The 26,239-nt window shown below is 45.2% G+C and overlaps 1 protein-coding gene across 1 annotated transcript in view; it reads left to right on the top strand.

Moving 5' to 3' along the window:
* LARGE1 (LARGE xylosyl- and glucuronyltransferase 1) overlaps nucleotides 1-26,239 on the top strand; it is a 491,216-nt gene that overhangs the window by 290,909 nt on the left and 174,068 nt on the right. The window contains exon 4 of the mRNA XM_075343800.1: nucleotides 16,293-16,375. Within this exon, the coding sequence (XP_075199915.1) occupies nucleotides 16,293-16,375 (83 nt within the window). The remainder of the gene's footprint in view (nucleotides 1-16,292; nucleotides 16,376-26,239) is intronic.

Raw genomic sequence — 26,239 nt, 5'->3', positions numbered from 1 at the left:
TCAGTCCTGATCTGATCCCCCCTTCTAAACTAAAAGTACTTTGAAGGGATCTAAGCTACCTGTCATGATGACTCTGGGATTGCGGAGAACCGGGGCTCCTAAGCTGTTCCCCAAGCTAGGGAGCTTTATGCTATCTCTAATCTAAGGGATACTCTTGATGGTGGAGAGGCCTGAGTCTCCTTCCTGGCCCTGCTTCTGATCAGTCCTGATATGATCCCCCCTTCTAAACTAAAAGTACTTTGAAGGGATCTAAACTACTGTCATGATGACTCTGGGATAGTGAGGAACTGAGGCTCCTCAGCTGTCCCCCAAGCTAGGGAGCCTTATGCTATCAGAAATCCTAGGGATACTCTTCTTGGTGGAGAGGCCTAAGTCTCCTCAGTTCTGATCTGATCCCCCCTTCTAAACTAAAAGTACTTTGAAGGGATCTAAACTACTTTCACGATGACTATGGGATAGTGAGGAACTGGGGCTCCTAAGCTGTCCCTCAAACTAAGGGGCCTTATGCTATCAGAAATCTTAGGGATACTCTTCATGGTGGAGAGACCCGAGTCTCCTCAGTCCTGATCTGATCCCCCCTTCTAAACTAAAAGTACTTTGAAGGGATCTAAACTACTGTCATGATGACTCTGGGATAGTGGAGAACTGGGGCTCCTAAACTGTCCCCCAAGCTACGGAGCCCTATGCTATCAGAAATCTTAGGGATACTCTTGATGATGGAGAGGCCTGAGTCCCCTTCCTGGCCCTGATCCTGACCAGTGCTGATCTGATTGTCCCTTCCCCCAGGGAGGGACAGGAGTGTGATTAAACCCACAGATAAAGATAGACAAGAGAACCAAAACTCTGTCACACAGCACACACACACAAAGGTAAAGAAAATAAGAGGTTTAGGAGGAAAAACAAGAGCAGGAAGGAAGTTGCAAAACAAAAGGAGTAATCTCCACAACCGCACCAATGAAGAGCACTTCTTTCACCAGTAAGTCTGGGACACCAGACCTCACAGACCAACATGGAATAAACTATAGCTGGCATAGGTGGAAGGTTTCAACCAGCATAAATAGGAGGGTAGCAAATGTGATAGACCTTCCCACATTATGTGACTAAAGGAGCAAGCAGACCAGTAGAGATTAACTCTTGCTAGCCTGCCTATGAATCAACACAGAGCAGGTCAATGCCGGAGTCTGCCTGTGTTGATTCCAGACACCAGAGAAACCATCGGGCAGAGTGTCAGAATCTGCAATCTGAACAGCACCCAATGCTGCCATGATAGTTGGCAAAGTTTGTGCAAAACTCTGTGTGACAGCTATATTTTCCAGCTCTTCCACAAAAAGGGAGACCTCCCGGACTCCTGAAAAGTCGGTGATGGCAGAAGCTCCAGAAAAGCTCCAGAAAAGATCACTTCCAGAAGACACCAGAGAAGGTACCAAAGTCCAAATGGTGCTCAAAGTTGGAAATTGAGCAGGTGTGGAGTGGGTACGGATGAGTCGTGGTCCAAGAACAGAAGGCATGGGCGCAGAAAACTTTTAGGCAGTACCCTAATCTCTTACAAGCCAATCATAGACAGAGTAAATAATGATGACCCATAAAATAGGACAGTAGGAATCTGACTCTTGAAGCCCCTCATGGAAATTAGTCTAGTGTTGGCTGAACTCATCGATATCGGTAGGCTCTTCAGGCAGATGGAAAAGTCAGATGATTTTTGGGGAAAATAAGGATAAGGCATGTCCAATTTCAGAGTGATGATTCATTTTATTATTCGGCAAGATGAGCCGCTGCCGAAGGATTCACTCTCGTAAAGAATGTAGGAGTACTTGTGTCACGGGGTCCTTCTCCGATATCACACAATCAACAGAGTGAGAGATGATTGAACAATCCAAAGAACATTTATTCCAAGCAAATCAGAAAGTCCATAAAAATAATGCACCACACATAAAGTAAAATAGTCCAGTAATGGAATAAATGTCCAGAGGATCAGTCACAACCCTCCAGCAGTCCTTTTCCAGGGAAATCGGAGTTTCTCAACGGCTCTCTGGGGTGCTGCCCGTAGCTGCAGCTTCTCCCCCAGAGGATGAATCTTCCTGCTTGTCTCTTGCCCTTCCCAGCCAGACTGAATAATCTCCCAGGTAAGCAGAGAGTTTGGTGGATTCCAGGCCCCCCTCCCCCACACCTTTGGACAAAATCCCAGCAAGGGGTGATTACCCTGCTAACAGGACAATGTACACAGAATAGACCGAGCACCATGCCTAAAATACGAACCTACAAAAATTATACACAGCCCCCCATATTCTACCATCACAACCTTCAAGAGCATTTGTGTATGGAGGAGTCGGGAGACATAGTTGCTGGCCATCCAACGTTCGTCCAACAGGGGCTTCTTAAAACTCCTGCTAGTTACCAGAATGAAGGCTGCTGCAGCAATTTAGTGATATTATATTGATTACACAGCCGCAGTATCAAACATACAAGGGTGACTGGTTCTAATGCTGCTGTCCAGTCCCAGGCACTGCAGAGTCTTCAGCAGTTTCCCAGATTTACACCCGCAAGAACCAAACATGGATGATCTATCTCACGAAAAAGCCCTAAAACAATGCCCTTATAATCTGTTCTTGTCTCTACTAAAATTATGGCAGATCTGTGAACAAAAAGAGTAAAAAAACAAATATAATCCACGATTCCTGTGTGATTTCACATGTAACTGGCGCCGCACCGCTGGCATGTGGTGATGATGAGACAAGAGTAATCTTGGCGCGGTATACAGTATATCCTGGTGTGTGCACCTGAACAATATAGCAGACACACTTCTGTACTTGTAAGAGGGAGGGTGGGACATGTTTTTTGTAAATATCACTGCGTTTATAGGAAGCATGCAGCTGCTGGGAAAGAAGCCATTTTGCTCCAGGACTAGGACGGCACAGTTGGCATTCAGTGGATTGGTGAATAAATTAAGGAATAGTTGACGCCGTTGACAAAAATACCAGTCTATACCCAAAGACATGTAGATTCAGCCCTCATCATCTGTAGATGACTGAGGAGCATCGGCCCTAACATGATCTCTTATAGCAGTAGAGTAGACCACCCCGATGGGCAAAACTTCCCCATACTTTCCAACTTTTCTAAAAAGTACAGAGGTGAAAATTACAAGTTTCTTGACTATGCGTCTAGACCTTTTGGTGATGGAGCATCTCTTCACCATCCAGGAAGCTTTTTCAAATGTATTTCACTACGAGAGCTTTCTGGAGGCTTCAGTGTTGACCAGGATATTTGCAGAATCTTCCGAAAGTCCCAGAGGTCACCCTTTCATCCGGCAGCCTCTTAGCTCAAGCATGAAAAAAACCTTCTTGACTTCGAACCAACCACTATCAGACGTGAAGAGATTTGGTTAATATCTTAAAGTCAAGTAGTTGACAAAAATACCAGTCTATACCCAAGGACACGAAGATTCAGCCCTCATCATGTGTAGATGACTGAGGAGCATCGGCCCTAACATGATCTCTTATAGCAGTAGAGTAGACCACCCCGATGGGCAAAACTTGCCCATACTTTCCAACTTTTCTAAAAAGTACAGAGGTGAAAATTACAAGTTTCTTGACTATGCGTCTAGACCTTTTGGTGATGGAGCATCTCTTCACGATCCAGGAAGCTTTTTCAAATGTATTTCACTACGAGAGCTTTCTGGAGGCTTCAGTGTTGACCAGGATATTTGCAGAATCTTCCGAAAGTCCCAGAGGTCACCCTTTCATCCGGCAGCCTCTTAGCTCAAGCATGAAAAAAACCTTCTTGACTTCGAACCAACCACTATCAGACGTGAAGAGATTTGGTTAATATCTTAAAGTCAAGTAGTTGACAAAAATACCAGTCTATACCCAAGGACACGAAGATTCAGCCCTCATCATGTGTAGATGACTGAGGAGCATTGGCCCTAAGATGATCTCTTACAATAGTGAAGTAGACCACCCCGATATACCCCATACTTTCCAACTCTTCAAAAAAGTATAGAGGTGAAAATTACAAAGCTAGGAGTCTGGACCTTTCGGTGATGGAGCAGCTCTTCACCATTGTTACGGTTGCTGCGAGCACTGGAGACTATGTCCAGATTTCTTGCTACTGCACATGTGCGAGCGCTGGAGACTAAGTCCAGATTTCTTGCTACTGCACATGTGCGAGCGCTGGAGACTAAGTCCAGATTTCGTGCTACTGCACATGTGCGAGCGCTGGAGACTAAGTCCAGATTTCGTGCTACTGCACATGTGCGAGCGCTGGAGACTAAGTCCAGATTTCTTGCTACTGCACATGTGCGAGCGCCGGAGACTAAGTCCAATCTTGGAGCCATTGCACATGTGTGGGTGACATCATCGCTGACACGAGGTCACATGTCTCTGACACCTTCTATGCCGATTGGTCGCTGGTCATGTGCTTGTGACGTCTTGCTCGGTGATAGGCCAGCATGACGTCACTCCTGTCGTTCTGGCAGCGGATTGGCTCTGGTGTCCTCCATCTTGGATGAGGCACAGAGTCTATATAAGACCCTGACACACGCCGCATGGTGCTCAGTCCTCTTGGTTCATGCATATGAGTAGACGCTCTGTGCGCGTTCCTCTAGGCATTCCTCTGTCTATGCTAGGTGAGCGCTACCGGCAGGGTAGCGTTCTTATACCTTACAGCTTCGGCTGCTGTCTGTATCCTTACCTCTTAGGGGAGCGGACATAGGCAGGTGCCTGAGGCACATGGTCTGGCTGGGCCTTGTGATTCTACTCGTAGGTGGACGTTGCCGCTAGGGTAACGTTCCTTATACTGCGTCTGGCAGTTGTTCGTATCCTCGCACACTAGGGGAGCGAACAGAGGTAGGAGCTTTGTGCGGCTTACGCTGCTGTTCGTCTCTTTTGCACCACTAGAAGAGCGGACCTAGGCAGGTGCCATATCTAGTGGTTCGTGTCCTCGCACACTAGTGGAGCGAACGCAGGTAGGAGCTTTGTGCGGCTTACGCTGCTGTTCGTCTCTTTTGCACCACTAGAAGAGCGGACCTAGGTAGGTGCCATTTCGCACACATTGCCTTTGTCTCTGTGATTGTTAACAGAGATCATTCCACACACCCTCCAAGTAAGGGAGGAATTGCTTTACTTACTTATTATATCCTTCTGTGAGTTAACAGAGGTATTGCACTCTGCCATAGTCTGCAGCAAAGTCTTTGCACGGTGGACCCTGACTGTCTGATACTTCTTTCGGTTATTATCAGACAGCCCCCCGTAACAACCATCCTTAGGAAGCCTTTTCAAATGCACTTCACTTTGAGAGGTTTCACGAGCTTCATTGGTGACCAGAATATTTGTCAAATCTTCTGGAAGTCCGCAAGGTCACCCTTTCATCTGGCAGTCTCTTAGATCAAGTATAAAAAAAACTTCTTGACCTCGAACCAACCACTATAAGACGTCAAGAGATTCAGTTAATATCTTCAAGTCAAGTAGTAGATGCCGTTGACAAAAAAAACAGTCTATACCCAAGGACATGTAGATTCAGATCTCCTCATGTGTAGATAAATGACGAGCATTGGCCCTAACATGATCCCTTATAACAGTGGAGTAGACAACCCCGATAAGCAAAACTTCTCCATACTTTACAACTTTTTGAAAACATACAGAGGTTTTGCGGTGAAAATTACAAATCCTTTGACTTTGTGTCTGGACATTTTGTTGATGGAGCATCTCTTCACCATCCTTTGGACAACTTTTCAAATGTATTTCACTTCGAGAGGTTTCTGAAGGCTTCATTGGTGACCAGGATATTTGACCAAATCTTCTGGAAGTCTGGGAAGTCACCTTTTCATCCGGCAGCCTCTTAGATCAAGTATAAAATAACTACCAACCACTATAAGACGTCAAGAGATTCGGTTAATATCTTCAAGTCAAGTAGTTGACATCGTTGACAAAAATATCAGTCTATACCCAAGGACACCTAAATTGAGCCCTCATCATGTGTAGATGTCTGAGGAGCATCGGCCCTAACATGATCTTTTATAACAATGGAGTAGACCACTCCGATATGCAAAACTTCCCCATACTTTCCAACTTTTCGAAAACGTACAGAGCTTTTGCGGTGAAAATTATGAAGTCCTTGACTATGTGTCTGGATCTTTTGATGATGGAGCATCTCTTCACCATCCTTAGGAAACCTTTTCAAATGTATTTCCCTTTGAGAGGTTTCTGGAGGCTTCATTGGTGACCAGGATATTTTCCAAATCTTCTGGAAGTCAGGCAGGTCACCCTTTCATCCGGTAGCTTCTTACCTCAATCATGAAAAAATACTTCTTGACCTCGAACCAACCACTATCAGACGTGAAGAGATTCCGTTAATATCTTAACGTCAAGCAGTTGACAAAAAGACCAGTCTATAAGACACGTAGATTCAGCTCTCGTCATGTGTAGATTACTGAGGAGCATCAGCCTTAACATGATTTCTTATAACAGTGGAGTAGACCACCCCGATGGGCAAAACTTCCCCATACTTTCCAACTTTTCTAAAAAGTACAGAGGTTAAAATTACAAGTTTCTTGACTATGCGTCTGGACCTTTTGGTGATGGAGCATCTCTTCACCATCCAGGAAGCCTTTTCAAATGTATTTCACTACGAGAGCTTTCTGGAGGCTTCAGTGTTGACCAGAATATTTGCAGAATCTTCCGAAAGTCCCAGAGGTCACCCTTTTATTCGGCAGCCTCTTAGCTCAAGCATGAAAAAAACCTTCTTGACTTCGAACCAACCACTATCAGACGTGAAGAGATTTGATTAATATCTTAAAGTCAAGTAGTTGACAAAAATACCAGTCTATACCCAAGGACACGTAGATTCAGCCCTCATCATGTGTAGATGACTGAGGAGCATTGGCCCTAAGATGATCTCTTACAATAGTGCAGTAGACCACCCCGATAGACAAAACTACCCCATACTTTCCAACTCTTCAAAAAAGTATAGAGGTGAAAATTACAAAGCTCTTGACTAGGAGTCTGGACCTTTCGGTGATGGAGCAGCTCTTCACCATCCTTAGGAAGCCTTTTCAAATGCACTTCACTTTGAGAGGTTTCACGAGCTTCATTGGTGACCAGGATATTTGTCAAATCTTCTGGAAGTCCGTGAGGTCACCCTTTCATCTGGCAGTCTCTTAGATCAAGTATAAAAAAAACTTCTTGACCTCGAACCAACCACTATAAGACGTGAAGAGATTCAGTTAATATCTTCAAGTCAAGTAGTAGATGCCATTGACAAAAATACCAGTCTATACCCAAGGACATGTAGATTCAGATCTCCTCATGTGTAGATAAATGACGAGCATTGGCCCTAACATGATCCCTTATAACAGTGGAGTAGACCACCCCGATAAGCAAAACGTCTCCATACTTTACAACTTTTCGAAAACGTACAGAGCTTTTGCGGTGAAAATTACGAAGTCCTTGACTATGTGTCTGGATCTTTTGATGATGGAGCATCTCTTCACCATCCTTAGGAAACCTTTTCAAATGTATTTCCCTTTGAGAGGTTTCTGGAGGCTTCATTGGTGACCAGGATATTTGCCAAATCTTCTGTAAGTCTGGCAGGTCACCCTTTCATCTGGTATCCTCTTACCTCAAGCATGAAAACATACTTCTTGACCTCGAACCAACCAGCCTCTTACCTCAAGCATGAAAAATTACTTCTTGACCTCGAACCAACCACTATCAGACGTGAAGAGATTCCGTTAATATCTTAAAGTCAAGCAGATGACAAAAAGACCAGTCTATAAGACACGTAGATTCAGCTCTCATCATGTGTAGATGACTGAGGAGAATCAGCCTTAACATGGTTTCTTATAACAGTGGAGTAGACCACCCCGATAAGGAAAACTTCCCAATACTTTCCAACTTTTCGAAAACGTACAGAGGTCTTGCTGTGAAAATTACCATTTCCTTGACTATGCGTCTGGACCTTTTGGTGATGGAGCATCTCTTCACCATCCATAGGAAACCTTTTCAAATGCACTTCACTTTGAGAGCTTTCTAAAGCTTCATTGGTGACCAGGATCTTTGCTGAATCTTCCGAAAGTCTGGGAGGTCAACCTTTCATCCGGCAGCCTCTTAGCTCAAGCATGAAAAAAACCTTCTTGACCTCGAACCAACCACTATAAGACGTCAAGAGATTCTGTTAATATCTTCTAGTCTTGTTTCCGAAAAGACCTACAAAATGTTTGTTGACCTCTACAATGAGTCAGGAAGGGGTCACCAATATGTCTTCATTCTTGGTGAGCTATTTGCTTATCTAGGCCCCATTAATTTTACCAGAAGGAGATTCGAGAGTAATAGTAAAGTAATACCGCCAAATGGAGTGGCTTACTACTGCCAAGTCCTGGTGAGTGAGGCTACATTGAGAAGTCCTGCTATACAGCGTCATAGTGTACAAAGCACAGTACCACATAGTGCTGATATAATACGACTATCATTAAACAGTGACAAATAAAAGTACCATATGGCATCCACGTAACAGTGTCTGGCTCGGGCCACATCACGCTAATGAGCTCTTCTTCATGAACGTGCTGGGAAAAGCTCCCAATATACCACTATAGTATACCACACCCAGATTTCTGACACTGGGCACTACATTGCCACCCAAAATCCTTTGGTAATCTTCAGATTTCATGATGTTTTGCACACAGTCAAGATCCCCAGTGCCAGAGGTCGCAAAACAATCCCAAAACATCTCTGACCTCTACCATACCTGACTGTAGGTGCTGTGCTCTTTTCTTTGTAAGTCTCATTCTGTTTTTGGTAAATAGTAGAATGATGCGCTTTACCAAAAAAAAGCTCCATCTTGAACTCATCTGTCCACAAGACGCTTTCCCAGAAGGATTTTGGTTACTCAAGTACATTTTGGCTTTTTTATGTCTCTGTGTCAGCCGTGGAGTCCTCCTGGGTCTCCTCCATAGCGTTTAATGTCATTCAGATGTGGACGGATAGTTTGCGCTGACACTGATGCCCCCTGAGCCTTCAGGACAACTTTCATTTCTTTGAAGCTTGATTGGGGCTTATCCACCATCTGGACTCTCCTGCGTTGCAGCCTTTTATAATATCTTCTCTGCCGTCCACATCCAGGGAGATTAGCTACAGCGCCATGGGTTGTAAACTTTTTGATTATGTTGCACACCATGGACAAAGGAACATCAAGATCTCTGGAGATGGACTTGCCACCTTGAGATTGTTGATATTTTTCAACAATGTTTCTTCTCACGTCCTCAGACAATTCTCTTCTCCTCTTTCTGCCCTCCATGATTAGTGTGGCACACAGACACACAATGCAAAGATTGAGTCAACTTCTCCCCTTTTTATCTGGTTTCAGGTGTGATTTTTATATTGCCCACACCTGTTACTTGCCACCGGAGAGTTTTCTGAGAGAAATACTTCATTTTCTGGAACAAATTCAAAGGTGCCAACACTTTCGGCCATGACCGTGTATATAAGTTATTTATATATCATTTTTAGCCCCCTTCAGCAGCCAGAGGGTTAACATCCGCTCTTTGCTGCGTTGAATACTGCCATTCGCTGCCCCCTCTCCCATTTCATTTATAACACCTTCGGCGTTTCCCTTTATGTTCACCAATAATCGTTATGGAAATGACGAAATTCACATTCGCTTTTCATTTAGCGCATTATGGGCACGTGAAAAACATCTCATCCTCCGATAGAGCGCCGGCGTAGGGTAATAACAACTTAGCGCCATAATTGTATTGCACCTCAATTAAAATAGTTTGAACAAAGCTGTCTCAAGTGGGCGACCAAACAGCTGCAGAACTCCTCCATACCGCCATCATACCCCGTAATGTACGACTGCTACCAGCTGAACCGAGGAGCATCCGAAGGAGGGGAACGGGCGAGAACGAAATATACAAAGATCTCAGTACATAAGAACTTTTACTTAACCTCCTAAGGCATTCCCCTATTACAACTATCATAGGATCACAGAACCTCATACAACCAGTGTATAGCGACATACTGCCAAAGAAACCATGTTACAGACTAAGGGGGATATAACTGGAATAGCTGCAGCGATATAGTCGTTATATTCTTGTACATAGGGGCAGTATTATAGTAGTTATATTCTTGTACATAGGGGCAGTATTATAGTAGATATATTCTTGTACATAGGGGCAGTATTATAGTAGTTATATTCTTGTACATAGGGGCAGTATTATAGTAGTTATATTCCTGTACATAGGAGCAGTATTATAGTAGTTATATTCCTGTACATAGGGGCAGTATTATAGTAGTTATATTCTTGTACATAGGGGCAGTATTATAGTAGTTATATTCTTGTACATAGGGGCAGTATTATAGTAGTTATATTCTTGTACATAGGAGCAGTATTACAGTAGTTATATTCTTGTACATAGGGGGCAGTATTATAGTAGTTATATTCTTTTACATACGGGATAGTATTATAGTAGTTATATTCTTGTACATAGGGGGCAGTATTATAGTAGTTATATTCTTGTACATAGGGGCAGTATTATAGTAGTTATATTCTTGTACATAGGAGCAGTATTATAGTAGTTATATTCTTGTACATAGGGGCAGTATTATAGTAGTTATATTCTTGTACATAGGGGCAGTATTATAGTAGTTATATTGGTGTATATTTGTGCAGTAATATGTAGTTGTATTGTTATATATTATAGTTTTTGATGCTTTATTTGATAACAATAGTATTTCACAGCTGTTGTCTCTGGTGGCAGCCAGGCTATATATGTACCTTTAATATCAGAGTATATATCACATTTGGCAGCTGATTCCATATTCCGATCACGTTGATGTTTTTCATTCTCATATACAAAGTTTTGTCAGTAATTTTGAGGTGTTGGTTGCTATGGTTACCCGATAGATTATATGTTGTTGTTTGTACCCCCCGGTGACATTGATAAAGACGTTATTATGGCTTGGCGGCGAGGCGGGCCTGGTTATATGCGCCCGTGTCAGAGTAATGGGGTTCAACCGAATTTCTTTGCCTCCCAGATCCCAATTATGGCTCCGAGCTTAGATGTGAGTTTCCCAGAAACAGCCGTTTTCTGTCACGCTGGGATGTGAACCTTCAGGCGCTTCCTGCGACGGCCGCGCTGGGTTGTTCGTGTATTTCCATGGCTGATTAGCTGCGCCTCTGGAGGGAGTTTAGGCCGTCACTTAGTGGAGGGGAATTGTCTGGATCGCAAATGTGATTCCGGCCCTGATTTGCAGCCACAATGGCCGTCACCTCAGCAACTGCCCCGAGACGGACTAGGCCGCAGCCATGAGGGGCTCTGTGTGTGGAAAGCATATGTGGCCGATCACAGCCGCCCCCGGACACCACCAATGGAGTCCATGGACATAACCAATATATAGATTGGGCGACATTATATTACTATTATTCAGCGGAATATTTCTCTGATTTGATTCCATTTATCAAACTATATATATATATATGTCTGATCGGATCGATTAATTGAGAGATTGAAAACAGAAAAACAAAGCACAAATAAATATATAAATGTATATTATATATAAAGAAATATATATATAACTCATTTGGGGGGGTTGGATAGATAAAAAAAACAAAAATAAATACATTATATATGTATATAAACATTTTATTTATTTCTTTTAAATTACATTTTGTAGGTCCCAAGGCAAAACGCACGCCTATACATAATTAACCTTAAAATGCGTCAAGTGGCGTTGTAATCAACTCCCATTGAGGTTGACAGGAGGCTAAAAATGGAGCAAAAAAATCAAAACAGAAAAATAAAATCAGAATTTTCCCACATTGCTTTTTATATAATGGATAGATGTATAAAAAAAATGTAGAAAAGATTACAAATCCATTGTTTATTTTATTATTAATAATAATAATATTATTAATAATAATAATAATAATAATAATATTACTCCTCCTTTTATTTCAAGTATTTTAATGAGCAAATAAATGTAAAAATGCCTAAGGCTATTTTCACAGATTGCATTTTTGCTGCTGCCAAAACCTGCTCTGTTGGTAGTAAAAAAAAAACCCTGTAGATTGTGATGCTTTTTTATCCATTTTTGCTAATTGTTTGATGCATTTTTGCTGCTGTTTTGGTCATGTTTTTGCCACCTTTTTTTATGCTTTTTTGGTTGCATTTTTGCTGCTTTCTTGTTGCCTTTTTTGTGTTGTTTTTGCAGCTTTTTTGTTGCATTTTTTATGCTTCTTGTTGCATTTTTGCTGCTTTCTTTGTGCATTTATGCTGCTTTTTTCCAATGTGTTTTTGCTGCTTTTTTATTTGCATTTTTGCTGCTTTTTCCAGGTTTTTTTATGCGTTTTTGCTGCTTTTTTGGTTGCGTTTTTGCTGTTTTCTTATTTGCATTTTTGCTGCTTTTGATACGTTTTTGCTGCTTATTTGATTTGTTTTTGCTGCTTTTTTTAGTTGCACTTTTACTGCTTTTTTGTTTGCATTTTTCTGCTATTATGTTGCCTTTTTTTGCGGCTTTTTTATGGTGTTTTTTGCTGCTTTTTTGTTGCATTTTTACTGCTCTTTCTGTTTTTTTGTTGTGTTTTTGCTACTCTTTCTGCTATGTTCGCTGCCTGTTTGATGCTTTTTTGCTACTTTTTGTTTGCTTTTTTGCTATTTTGTTGGTTTGTTTTTTGTGCATTCTTGCTGTTTTTTGTTGCCTTTTTTGCTGATTTTTTGTTGTATTTTTGCTGCTTTTTCGTTGCATTTTTGTTCTTTTCGTTATTTTTTTGCTGCTTTTCTTTTACGTTTCTTGCTGTTTTTTGTTGCATCTTTACTGCTTTTTTGTTATGTTTTTGCTGTTTTTTCTGTTGCTTTTTTTGTTGTCTTTTTGCTGTTTTGTTGTGTTTGCTGCTTTTTTGTTTTGTTTTTTTGCTTTGTTGCATTTTGACAGTTTTTTGTTGTTTTTGCTGCTTTCTTTGTTGCTTTTTTTGTTGTCTTTTTGCTGTTTTGTTGCATTTTGATTGCTTTTTTATTGTGTTTTTGCTGCTTTTTTGTTGCTTCTTTTTGTTGCTTTTTTTGTTATGTTTTTGCTGTTTATTGCTATTTATTGCTGCTTTTTTGTTGTATTTTTTGGTTAATTTATGGATTCTTCCTTTGTCTACAGTACATGTATAATAAATATAGTTTTATTCACCACAATAGCAGCAAAAACGCAGGGGTTAAGTAACTGCAGTTATTTTGCCCTTTCTCATTGTTTTCAATGGTGAAAAAAGCTGCAAAAACGCTGAAAGAATTCACACTCTGCTTCTTTAAAAATCGCAATAGTTTTCCATTTCAGTTAGGGAAAAAAAAGATCTTTTGTGCAGATTTCTGGAATCTCACAGCTTTTGTTGCCTCTGTATACAGCAGCTTTTTATTTGCATAAAACTCATGAAAAAAACACAGTGTGAACACAGCCTAAATCTGATGGTGTTTTAGGCTTTTCCTACATTTTAGAGAGTTTTTTTTTGTTTTTTTTTGTTTTTTTAAACCATCTTCTTTCACAATCGATAGCCAAATGTATCACATAGGCCGCGGTTTAATAACCGAGGCGCAGACTGACACGGCGGAGGCTGGAGGGGGATTTGTCTATATAATGCCATTATTACTAATATTTGTTGTGGAGTCCGATGCGAATGTCAGATGAATTTTTCAATATGAGATAAATCCCTTTAGTCTTGGAAGATAAATCTTAATTTAATAGGTTTTGTGAGATTTCAGCTGCAGAACCGAGGTCAGGAACCGGGCTGCAAATCAAGAATGGGCTGATCCCCAGAAAATGTCTAATAATTAAGGTCACAACTTATAATAAAGGAGTTTATTATTATTTGTTAGGTCTCTGAAATATTAGAGCTACTGTTGGGTGACCACACATTCAACTGCAGCCATATTGGTCATGTGGTCACCACTAGGGGGAGCTCAATGCATACTGTTCTATTTTTTATTCAATGGTCTCCCCCTAGTGGTGGCTGCATGGCTGCAGACAGGATCTTACCATGTATCTCTGTATACAGGGAGCTCCCCCTAGTGGTGGCTGCAGACAGGATCTTACCATGTATCTCTGTATACAGGGAGCTCCCCCTAGTGGTGGCTGCAGACAGGATCCTATCATGTATCTCTGTATACAGGGAGCTCCCCCTAGTGGTGGCTGCAGACAGGATCTTATCATGTATCTCTGTATACAGGGAGCTCCTCCTAGTGGTGACTGCAGACAGGATCTTATCATGTATCTCTGTATACAGGGAGCTCCCCCTAGTGGTGGCTGCAGACAGGATCTTATCATGTATCTCTGTATACAGGGAGCTCCCCCTAGTGGTGGCTGCAGACAGGATCTTATCATGTATCTCTGTATACAGGGAGCTCCCCCTAGTGGTGGCTGCAGACAGGATCTTATCATGTATCTCTGTATACAGGGAGCTCCCCCTAGTGGTGACTAGAGACAGAATCTTATCATGTATCTCTGTATACAGGGAGCTCCCCCTAGTGGAGGCTGCAGACAGGATCTTATCATGTATCTCTGTATACAGGGAGCTCCCCCTAGTGGAGGCTGCAGACAGGATCTTATCATGTATCTCTGTATACAGGGAGCTCCCCCTAGTGGAGGCTGCAGACAGGATCTTATCATGTATCTCTGTATACAGGGAGCTCCCCCTAGTGGTGGCTGCAGACAGGATCTTATCATGTATCTCTGTATACAGGGAGCTTCACCTAGTGGAGGCTGCAGACAGGATCTTATCATGTATCTCTGTATACAGGGAGCTCCCCCTAGTGGTGACTGCAGACAGGATCTTATCATGTATCTCTGTATACAGGGAGCTCCCCCTAGTGGTGGCTGCAGACAGGATCTTATCATGTATCTCTGTATACAGGGAGCTCCCCCTAGTGGTGGCTGCAGACAGGATATTATCATGTATCTCTGTATACAGGGAGCTCCCCCTAGTGGTGGCTGCAGACAGGATCTTATCATGTATCTCTGTATACAGGGAGCTCCCTCTAGTGGTGGCTGCAGACAGGATCTTATCATGTATCTCTGTATACAGGGAGCTCCTCCTAGTGGTGACTGCAGACAGGATCTTATCATGTATCTCTGTATACAGGGAGCTCCCCCTAGTGGTGGCTGCAGACAGGATCTTATCATGTATCTCTGTATACAGGGAGCTCCCCCTAGTGGTGGCTGCAGACAGGATCTTATCATGTATCTCTGTATACAGGGAGCTCCCCCTAGTGGTGGCTGCAGACAGGATCTTATCATGTATCTCTGTATACAGGGAGCTCCCCCTAGTGGTGACTAGAGACAGAATCTTATCATGTATCTCTGTATACAGGGAGCTCCCCCTAGTGGAGGCTGCAGACAGGATCTTATCATGTATCTCTGTATACAGGGAGCTCCCCCTAGTGGAGGCTGCAGACAGGATCTTATCATGTATCTCTGTATACAGGGAGCTCCCCCTAGTGGAGGCTGCAGACAGGATCTTATCATGTATCTCTGTATACAGGGAGCTCCCCCTAGTGGTGGCTGCAGACAGGATCTTATCATGTATCTCTGTATACAGGGAGCTTCACCTAGTGGAGGCTGCAGACAGGATCTTATCATGTATCTCTGTATACAGGGAGCTCCCCCTAGTGGTGACTGCAGACAGGATCTTATCATGTATCTCTGTATACAGGGAGCTCCCCCTAGTGGTGGCTGCAGACAGGATCTTATCATGTATCTCTGTATACAGGGAGCTCCCCCTAGTGGTGGCTGCAGACAGGATATTATCATGTATCTCTGTATACAGGGAGCTCCCCCTAGTGGTGGCTGCAGACAGGATATTATCATGTATCTCTGTATACAGGGAGCTCCCCCTAGTGGTGGCTGCAGACAGGATCTTATCATGTATCTCTGTATACAGGGAGCTCCCTCTAGTGGTGACTGCAGACAGGTTCTTATCATGTATCTCTGTATACAGGGAGCTCCCCCTAGTGGTGACTGCAGACAGGATCTTATCATGTATCTCTGTATACAGGGAGCTCCCCCTAGTGGTGGCTGCAGACAGGATCTTATCATGTATCTCTGTATACAGGGAGCTCCCCCTAGTGGTGGCTGCAGACAGGTTCTTATCATGTATCTCTGTATACAGGGAGCTCCCCCTAGTGGTGACTGCAGACAGGATCTTATCATGTATCTCTGTATACAGGGAGCTCCCCCTAGTGGTGACCACAGGTATACTTTTTATATTTGTAGCTATGTGTTAAGTAGAGATTCTGTACACTGAATGACAGGCTGTCTCTTATCTTGCAGACCATCCATGTTGCCATAGTGTGTGCGGGGTATAACGCCAGCCGTGATGTGGTCACACTAGTGAAGTCTGTCTTGTTCCACAGGTAAGGCTGTGCACTGTTGAAGGTTTGTAGTACAGGGAGTCGTGCGTCTCATCCTTTCCTCCGTCTCTTCTTCTCTCTCCATTGCTCCCTTCATCCCACTATCGCTATCCTCTTTCTCTCTCCATTGCTCCCTTCATCCCTCTATCGCTCTCTTCTTCTCTCTCCATTGCTCCTTTCATCCCTCTATCGCTCTCTTCTTTCTCTCTCCATTGCTCCCTTCATCCCTCTATCGCTCTCTTCTTTCTCTCTCCATTGCTCCCTTCATCCCTCTATCGCTCTCTTCTTCTCTCTCCATTGTGTCACGCTCCCGATGCCTCAGCACCGCTCCTTACCCACTGATCCGGCCTCGCCGTCATTGCACTGCTCCTTAACCGCTGATCCAGTCCACGTGTCCACCGGTCATGGCTGCCGCTCCCGCTTGTGCTCTCCTGTGTCCTGCTCCTGGTCTTATGAGTCTGACTCTGAGTCTTAGCCACATGGTTCTGTATAGGACCGGGCCGCGCCCACTCTCCTGGTCTTATAGGCCCAGCACACCTGCAGCAGGAAATGACATGAGGCTGTGCTAGGTATATAAGACTGGCCTCTCCATGTGGGCGGCGCCTGATCAACGTGTCTTGAAGCTTAGTCTTATGAGCTAGGTGCTCAGGTCCTCTTGTGCCGTGTCCCATTACCTGGACTACTGTTTGTCTTTGCTACCTGGCACCTGTACCAGTGACTTTGGTCTTCCCGTCCCCTGTGGGACGCGGCTCCCGTCCCGGCCACGCCAGTGCTCCGGCTGCCGTTTGCCCTGCCCCTCGGTGGGGTGCTCGGTCCAGAGGATCCACCTCCTGGGTCTACCAGTCCTCCCGGTCCTGACAGATTGATCAGGCCATGGATTCCGCCGGAGCACAAGCGTCTGAGCTGGCTGAACTACGCCAGGAACTGGTGCAACAGCGTGACACTTTACACCGCATATTGAAGTTCCTGACGTCTGTGGACCACCGGTTGTACACGCTACAGACCGCCGCCTCGTCTCCGTCGACGCAGCAGACAGCGTCTAAGTCCGAACCTGTTGTCTCCTCGGCTTCGCAACTCCGCCTCGCTGCTCCGCCTCGCTATGCGGGGGGATCCCAAGACCTGCAGAGGCTTCTTGAACCAGTGCTCCCTGCATTTCAAGTTGCTTCCCCATTTGTTTGTTTCAGACCAAGCTAAGGTGGCCTTTCTAATGTCCCATCTGGAAGGCGAAGCATTGGCCTGGATGAATCCTTTGTGGGAGAATGAGGACCCAGTGACCACCGACCTCCTGGAATTCCTGCAGGCCTTCCGTGATACCTTTGATGAACCGCGACGCACCACCGTGGTTACCTCCTCGCTCCTCCGGCTACGCCAAGGAACCCTGACGGTGGGCCAGTACGCCATCCAGTTCCGCACGCTTGCCTCCGAGCTAGGCTGGAACAACGAGGCATTGACGGCAGCCTTTTGGGAGGGCCTGTCGGGCCGCATTAAGGACGAATTAGCCGGTCGTGATGTTCCCCGTACGTTGGACGCTTTGATATCCCTAGCCACCCGGATTGATCTCCGTTTTCAGGAACGGACCAAGGACGTATCCCGGGAGAAGCGACCAGTCCGTCACGCCTTTGTCCTGCAGAGGTCTACCGTTCCCCCGCCATTGCCTTCCTGTGATTCAACTCCCGAACTAATGCAAATTGACCGACTGAGCCAAGCTGAGCAACGCCGTGCAGAGCGACTCGCCCAGGGCCTGTGTTTCTATTGTGGAAGCGGTTCACATCTGCTCCGCTCATGCCCTGAGAGACCAGGTAGACCCCGGGTCCAAGGGATGGTGGGAACCGCCACCCTTAGCACCGGAATCCCCTCCGTTCCAGTTACGCAGACTGTCCAGGCGACGACGGAGAAGATCAGGTTCACAGCAGAGGCCCACATTGATTCTGGGGCAGCGGGTAATTTCATACACCAGTCTGCAGTGAACCGATACCAGGTACCTGTAATCCCGCTTGCCAAGCCCCTCTGGTTCGCCTCCGTGGATGGTAAACCACTATACGAACCTGTCCGGTATACCACTGAACCCGTGAGACTTCAGGTTGGTACTTTGCATACTGAGACCATTTCCTTCTATGTCATCCCAAGAATGGCTCCTGAGCTCCTGCTGGGTCTGCCCTGGCTTCAACTCCATGACCCTGCCATTAGTTGGCGCTCTGGCGCTATTACTCGCTGGGGGCCCTTGTGTCATGACCACTGCCTACAGCCCGTTCCTCGGCCCCTGTCACCTGAACCTGTTATGCCGCAGGAAGAGGAAGAGGTGACAATGCAGTCCAGTGCCGTACCACAACTCCTGTCACTTGTGCCTGTGGTGCCACCGGAACCAGAAGAGACGACGCACTCCAGCGTCGTTCCACCGTCCCTGACAATTGAGACTTTGATGCCACCGGCTACTGAGGATGAGACACTGTCCTGTACCCGGTCCGAGACGCCCGATCCGGTCGTCCACGACCCCGGTCCTACTTCTGTCTGTCCTCCGCTTCCCATTGCCCCCGTTGCCACTACTGGTAGATCGTCGGCTAAGCGTCGTGCGGCCAAGAAGGCGGCACGGGGTCAGCGGTCCTTCCCCGCCTTTGCCTTGGTTCCTGGTCCGGTGACTCGATCCGGGGTGCCCCTGGGGTACTGTGCACGGAGGGGGGGGCATAGAGGGGGGGGTACTGTCACGCTCCCGATGCCTCAGCACCGCTCCTTACCCACTGATCTGGCCTCGCCGTCATTGCACTGCTCCTTAACCACTGATCCAGTCCACGTGTCCACCGGTCATGGCTGCCGCTCCCGCTCGTGCTCTCCTGTGTCCTGCTCCTGGTCTTATGAGTCTGACTCTGAGTCTTAGCCACATAGTTTTGTATAGGACCGGGCCGCGCCCACTCTCCTGGTCTTATAGGCCCAGCACACCTGCAGCAGGAAATGACATGAGGCTGTGCTAGGTATATAAGACTGGCCTTTCCATGTGGGCGGCGCCTGATCAACGTGTCTTGAAGCTTAGTCTTATGAGCTAGGTGCTCAGGTCCTCTTGTGCCGTGTCCCATTACCTGGACTACTGTTTGTCTTTGCTACCTGGCACCTGTACCAGTGACTTTGGTCTTCCCGTCCCCAGTGGGACGCGGCTCCCGTCCCGGCCACGCCAGTGCTCCGGCTGCCGTGTGCCCTGCCCCCCGGTGGGGTGCTCGGTCCAGAGGATCCACCTCCTGGGTCTACCAGTCCTCCCGGTCCTGACACATTGCTCCCTTCATCCCTCTATCTCTCTCTTCTTTCTCTCTCCATTGCTCCCTTCATCCCTCTATCGCTCTCTTCTTTCTCTCTCCATTGCTCCCTCCATCCCTCTATCCCTCTCTTCTTCTCTCTCCATTGCTCCCTTCATCCCTCTATCTCTCTCTTCTTTCTCTCTCCATTGCTCCCTTCATCCCTCTATCACTCTCTTCTCCTCTCTACATTGCTCCCTTCATCCCTCTATCGCTATCCTCTTTCTCTCTCCATTGCTCCCTTCATCCCTCTATCGCTATCCTCTTTCTCTCTCCATTGCTCCCTTCATCCCTCTATCGCTCTCTTCTTTGTCTCTCCATTGCTCCCTTCATCCCTCTATCACTATCCTCTTTCTCTCTCCATTGCTCCCTTCATCCCTCTAGCGCTCTCTTCTCTATCCATTGCTCCCTTCATCCCTCTATCGCTCTCTTCTTTCTCTCTCCATTCCTCCCTTCATAACTCTATCGCTCTCTTCTTTCTCTCTCCATTGCTCCCTTCATCACTCTATCGCTCTCTTCTTCTCTCTCCATTGTTCCCTTCATCCCTCTATCGCTCTCTTCTTTCTCTCTCCATTGCTCCCTTCATCCCTCTATCGCTCTCTTCTTTCTCTCTCCATTGCTCCCTTCATCCCTCTATCGCTCTCTCCTTTCTCTCTCCATTCCTCCCTCCATCCTTCTATCTCGCTCTTCTTTCTCTCTCCATTGCTCCCTCCATCCCTCTATCGCTCTCTTCTTTCTCTCTCCATTGCTCCCTCCATCCCTCTATCTCTCTCTTCTTTCTCTCTCCATTGCTCCCTCCATCCCTCTATCGCTCTCTTCTTTCTCTCTCCATTCCTCCCTTCATCCCTCTATCGCTCTCTTCTTTGTCTCTCCATTGCTCCCTTCATCCCTCTATCGCTCTCTTCTTTCTCTCTCCATTGCTCCCTCCATCCCTCTATCGCTCTCTCCTTTCTCTCTCCATTGCTCCCTCCATCCCTCTATCGCTCTCTTCTTCTCTATCCATTCCTCCCTCCATCCCTCTATCACTCTTTTCTTCTCTCTCCATTGCTCCCTTCATCCCTCTATCACTCTCTTCTTTCTCTCTCCATTCCTCCCTTCATCACTCTATCCCTCTCTTCTTCTCTCTCCATTGCTCCCTTCATCCCTCTATCGCTCTCTTCTTTCTCTCTCCATTCCTCCCTTCATCCCTCTATCACTCTCTTCTTCTCTCTCCATTCCTGCGTCCATCCCTCTATCGCTCTCTTCTTTCTCTCTCCATTCCTCCCTCCATCCCTCTATCTCTCTCTTCTTTCTCTCTCCATTGCTCCCTCCATCCCTCTATTGCTCTCTTCTTTCTCTCTCCATTGCTCCCTCCATCCCTCTATCGCTATCCTCTTTCTCTCTCCATTGCTCCCTTCATCCCTCTATCGCTCTCTCCTTTCTCTCTCCATTCCTCCCTTCATCCCTCTATCGCTCTCTTCTTTCTCTCTCCATTCCTCCCTTCATCCCTCTATCGCTCTCTTCTTTCTCTCTATTGCTCCCTTCATCCCTCTATCACTCTCTTCTTTCTCTCTCCATTGCTCCCTCCATCCCTCTATCGCTCTCTTCTTCTCTCTCCATTGCTCCCTCCATCCCTCTATCGCTATCCTCTTTCTCTCTCCATTGCTCCCTTCATCCCTCTATCGCTCTCTCCTTTCTCTCTCCATTCCTCCCTTCATCCCTCTATCGCTCTCTTCTTTCTCTCTCCATTCCTCCCTTCATCCCTCTATCGCTCTCTTCTTTCTCTCTATTGCTCCCTTCATCCCTCTATCACTCTCTTCTTTCTCTCTCCATTGCTCCCTCCATCCCTCTATCGCTCTCTTCTTCTCTCTCCATTGCTCCCTTCATCCCTCTATCTCTCTCTTCTTTCTCTCTATTGCTCCCTTCATCACTCTATCCCTCTCTTCTTCTCTCTCCATTGCTCCCTTCATCCCTCTATCGCTCTCTTCTTTCTCTCTCCATTCCTCCCTCCATCCCTCTATCGCTCTCTCCTTTCTCTCTCCATTGCTCCCTCCATCCCTCTATCGCTCTCTTCTTCTCTCCCCATTCCTCCCTCCATCCCTCTATCGCTCTCTTCTTCTCTCTTCTTTCTCTCGCCCGTCATCACTCTTTCTCTGTTCCCCTTTGTCTCTCATTGCCCCTTTTTCCCTCCCTCCTCACTTTCCTTTCTCTTGATTTCTCACTCTTCTTTCTTCTACGTTATTCATTCCCTTGCTTGTCGCTGACCTGCAGTACCAGCCACTGCCACATGAACAATGGTGGCGCTTTTTCTTTCCATCTCTCCCTTTCTTGCCTCCTCTTCCTCTGTTCTTCCTCCATCGTTCCCTCCGTCTGGTATTATGATCCCTTCAGTGTCTCCTCCTGACTCCGTGTTTGTCCCTTTTTCTGGATGAACCCCGGGGGGGGGGGAATTGGGGGGCAATGGGGGGTCGGGCTGATCATGGGGAGGGGTGAATATTACTGTTAATAATAAAAGTAAATGACTTGGAAGCGATGTTTCTCCTGCGCTTAGTTGTGTTTTTATACTGTGCGGGTCCTCTGTGCGGGGGGTGTGCTGTGCCATCTGCCGCCTCCGGAGCATCGCGCTCCCTGCGCAGGTGGAATGCTTCATTTATCTTTACGGTGTCAGATATAACTTTTACATTTTACGCCATTTTCTGAAACTTGGCACCAGAACAAAAGAGCAGAAACGCGTCGTGTGTGTAATTGGCTTTTACATTTTAGTTTTTATTTGCCGAGATCGTGAATTATAATCGCAGCAGATTTACCCTGAAATACGGGATATTGCTGCACCGCTGCAGGGAAGGTGCTGATGAGGATGATCTGGGTTCTGTCAGCCCTTAAAGAGGTTTTCCAGGTCATCGCCCCCACAAATCAGCTGTTAGAAGTGACCTCTTATTGTGTTACAGTGCCACCATTTTAGTAGTGGCCGTGTCTGGTATTGCAGCTCAGTCACATTCACTTGAGCTGTAATACCGGGCACCACCACTATCAAAAGGGCGCCTCTAAGCCTGGTGAACAGTAATGGAGTGCACTCAATCCTATCTTAATGACAGTTTTATAGTCCTGGAGAGTCCTCAAACTATTTTAATGCAGCATGGAAAAATCATACATGAGAATAAGCCTTTATGCCCGGCTTATTGTACTAGGCCATCGTAAAGGACCACAATTCTGACTGTGGACATAAAATTCCCTGATTTTCTCACAAATAATAGAATTCTGACTTCATAGTCCCACCACTAGAGGGAGCTCACTGCACATAACACTGCAGACAAACTGTGTACGGTATGCAGGAGCTCCACCTAGTGGTGGCTGCAGGTCATTACTGTAACAAGTGGGTAACTGTCTTGTATAATAAACTGGTATGGCACAAATTTAAAGGGTTGTCAATATTTGTGGGAAAAAAGTGTGTGTGTGTGTATACATGGTAGATTTAGTTTATATATATATATATATATATATATATAAACTAAATCTACCATGTATACACATACATATATATATATACATACATACATACATACATACATGCAGTTAGGTCCAGAAATATTTGGACAGTGACACAAGTTTTGTTATTTTAGCTGTTTACAAAAACATGTTCAGAAATACAATTCTATATATAATATGGGCTGAAAGTGCACACTCCCAGCTGCAATATGAGAGTTTTCACATCCAAATCGGAGAAAGGGTTTAGGAATCATAGCTCTGTAATGCATAGCCTCCTCTTTTTCAAGGGACCAAAAGTAATTGGACAAGGGACTCTAAGGGCTGCAATTAACTCTGACGGCATCTCCCTCGTTTAACCTGTAATCAATGAAGTAGTTAAAAGGTCTGGGGTTGATTACAGGTGTGTGGTTTTGCATTTGGAAGCTGTTGCTGTGACCAGACAACATGCGGTCTAAGGAACTCTCAATTGAGGTGAAGCAGAACATCCTGAGGCTGAAAAAGAAGGAAAAATCCATCAGAGAGATAGCAGACATGCTTGGAGTAGCAAAATCAACAGACGGGTACATTCTGAGAAAAAAGGAATTGACTGGTGAGCTTGGGAACTCAAAAAGGCCTGGGCGTCCACGGATGACAACAGTGGTGGATGATCGCCGCATACTTTCTTTGGTGAAGAAGAACCCGTTCCCAACATCAACTGAAGTCCAGAACACTCTCAGTGAAGTAGGTGTATCTGTCTCTAAGTCAACAGTAAAGAGAAGACTCCATGAAAGTAAATACAAAGGGTTCACATCTAGATGCAAACCATTCATCAATTCCAAAAATAGACAGGCCAGAGTTACATTTGCTGAAAAACACCTCATGAAGCCAGCTCAGTTCTGGAAAAGTATTCTATGGACAGATGAGACCAAGATCAACCTGTACCAGAATGATGGGAAGAAAAAAGTTTGGAGAAGAAAGGGAACGGCACATGATCCAAGGCACACCACATCCTCTGTAAAACATGGTGGAGGCAACGTGATGGCATGGGCATGCATGGCTTTCAATGGCACTGGGTCACTTGTGTTTATTGATGACATAACAGCAGACAAGAGTAGCCGGATGAATTCTGAAGTGTACCGGGATATACTTTCAGCCCAGATTCAGCCAAATGCCGCAAAGTTGATCGGACGGCGCTTCATAGTACAGATGGACAATGACCCCAAGCATACAGCCAAAGCTACCCAGGAGTTCATGAGTGCAAAAAAGTGGAACATTCTGCAATGGCCAAGTCAATCACCAGATCTTAACCCAATTGAGCATGCATTTCACTTGCTCAAATCCAGACTTAAGACGGAAAGACCCACAAACAAGCAAGACCTGAAGGCTGCGGCTGTAAAGGCCTGGCAAAGCATTAAGAAGGAGGAAACCCAGCGTTTGGTGATGTCCATGGGTTCCAGACTTAAGGCAGTGATTGCCTCCAAAGGATTCGCAACAAAATATTGAAAATAAAAATATTTTGTTTGGGTTTGGTTTATTTGTCCAATTACTTTTGACCTCCTAAAATGTGGAGTGTTTGTAAAGAAATGTGACAATTCCTACAATTTCTATCAGATATTTTTGTTCAAACCTTCAAATTAAACGTTACAATCTGCACTTGAATTCTGTTGTAGAGGTTTCATTTCAAATCCAATGTGGTGGCATGCAGAGCCCAACTCGCCAAAATTGTGTCACTGGCCAAAGATTTCTGGACCTAACTGTACATACACATATATGGTATGTATGTGTGTGTGTGTGTGTGTGTGTGTGTATATGTGTGTATATATATATATATATATATATATATATATATATATATATATATATATATACACACACACACATATACAGTACAGACCAAAAGTTTGGACACACCTCTTTATTCAAAGTTTTCTTTATTTTCATGACTCTGAAAATTGTAGATTCACATTGAAGGCATCAAAACTATGAATTAACACATGTGGAATGAAATACTTAAAAAAAGTGTGAAACAACTGATAATATGTGTTATATTCTAGGTTCTTCACAGTAGCCACCTTTTGCTTTGATTACTGCTTTGCACACTCTTGGCATTCTCTTGATGAGCTTCAAGAGGTAGTCACCGGAAATGGTCTTCCAACAGTCTTGAAGGAGTTCCCAGAGATGCTTAGCACTTGTTGGCCCTTTTGCCTTCACTCTGCGGTCCAGATCACCCCAAACCATCTTGATTGGGTTCAGGTCTGGTGACTGTGGAGGCCAGGTCATCTGGCGTAGCACCCCATCACTCTCCTTCTTAGTCACATAGCCCTTACACAGCCTGGAGGTGTGTTTGGGGTCATTGTCCTGTTGAAAAATAAATGATGGTCCAACTAAACGCAAACTGGATGGAATAGCATGACGCTGCAAGATGCTGTGGTAGCCATGCTGGTTCAGTATCCCTTCAATTTTGAATAAATCCCCAACAGTGTCAGCAGCAAAGCCCCCCCCACACCATCACACCTCCTCCACCATGCTTCACAGTGGGAACCAGCCATGTAGAGGCCATCCGGTCACCTTTTCTAGAAAGACACAGTGGTTGGATCCAAAGATCTCAAATTTGGACTCATCAGACCAAAGCACAGATTTCCACTGGTCTAATGTCCATTCCTTGTGCTCTTTAGCCCAAACAAGTCTCTTCTGCTTGTTGCCTGTCCTTAGCAGTGCTTTCCTAGCAGCTATTTTACCATGAGGGTCTGCTGCACAAAGTCTCCTCTTAACAGTTGTTCTAGAGATGTGTCTGCTGCTAGACCTCTGTGTGGCATTGACCTGGTCTCTAATCTGAGCTGCTGTTAACCTGCGATTTCTGAGGCTGATGACTCGGATAAACTTATCCTCCGCAGCAGAGGTGACTCTTGGTCTTCCTTTCCTGGGGCGGTCCTCATGTGAGCCAGTTTCTTTGTAGCGTTTGATGGTTTTTGCCACTGCACTTGGGGACACTTTCAAAGTATTCCCAATTTTTCGGACTGACTGACCTTCATTTCTTAAAGTAATGATGACCACTCGTGTTTCTTTACTTAGCTGCTTTTTTCTTGCCATAATACAAATTCTAACAGTCTGTTCAGTAGGACTATCAGCTGTGTATCCACCA

This window comes from Anomaloglossus baeobatrachus, chromosome 4, assembly GCF_048569485.1.
Source record: "Anomaloglossus baeobatrachus isolate aAnoBae1 chromosome 4, aAnoBae1.hap1, whole genome shotgun sequence".
In the NCBI taxonomy this organism is placed as follows: domain Eukaryota; kingdom Metazoa; phylum Chordata; class Amphibia; order Anura; family Aromobatidae; genus Anomaloglossus; species Anomaloglossus baeobatrachus.
This window is presented reverse-complemented; position numbering and strand designations above follow the sequence as displayed.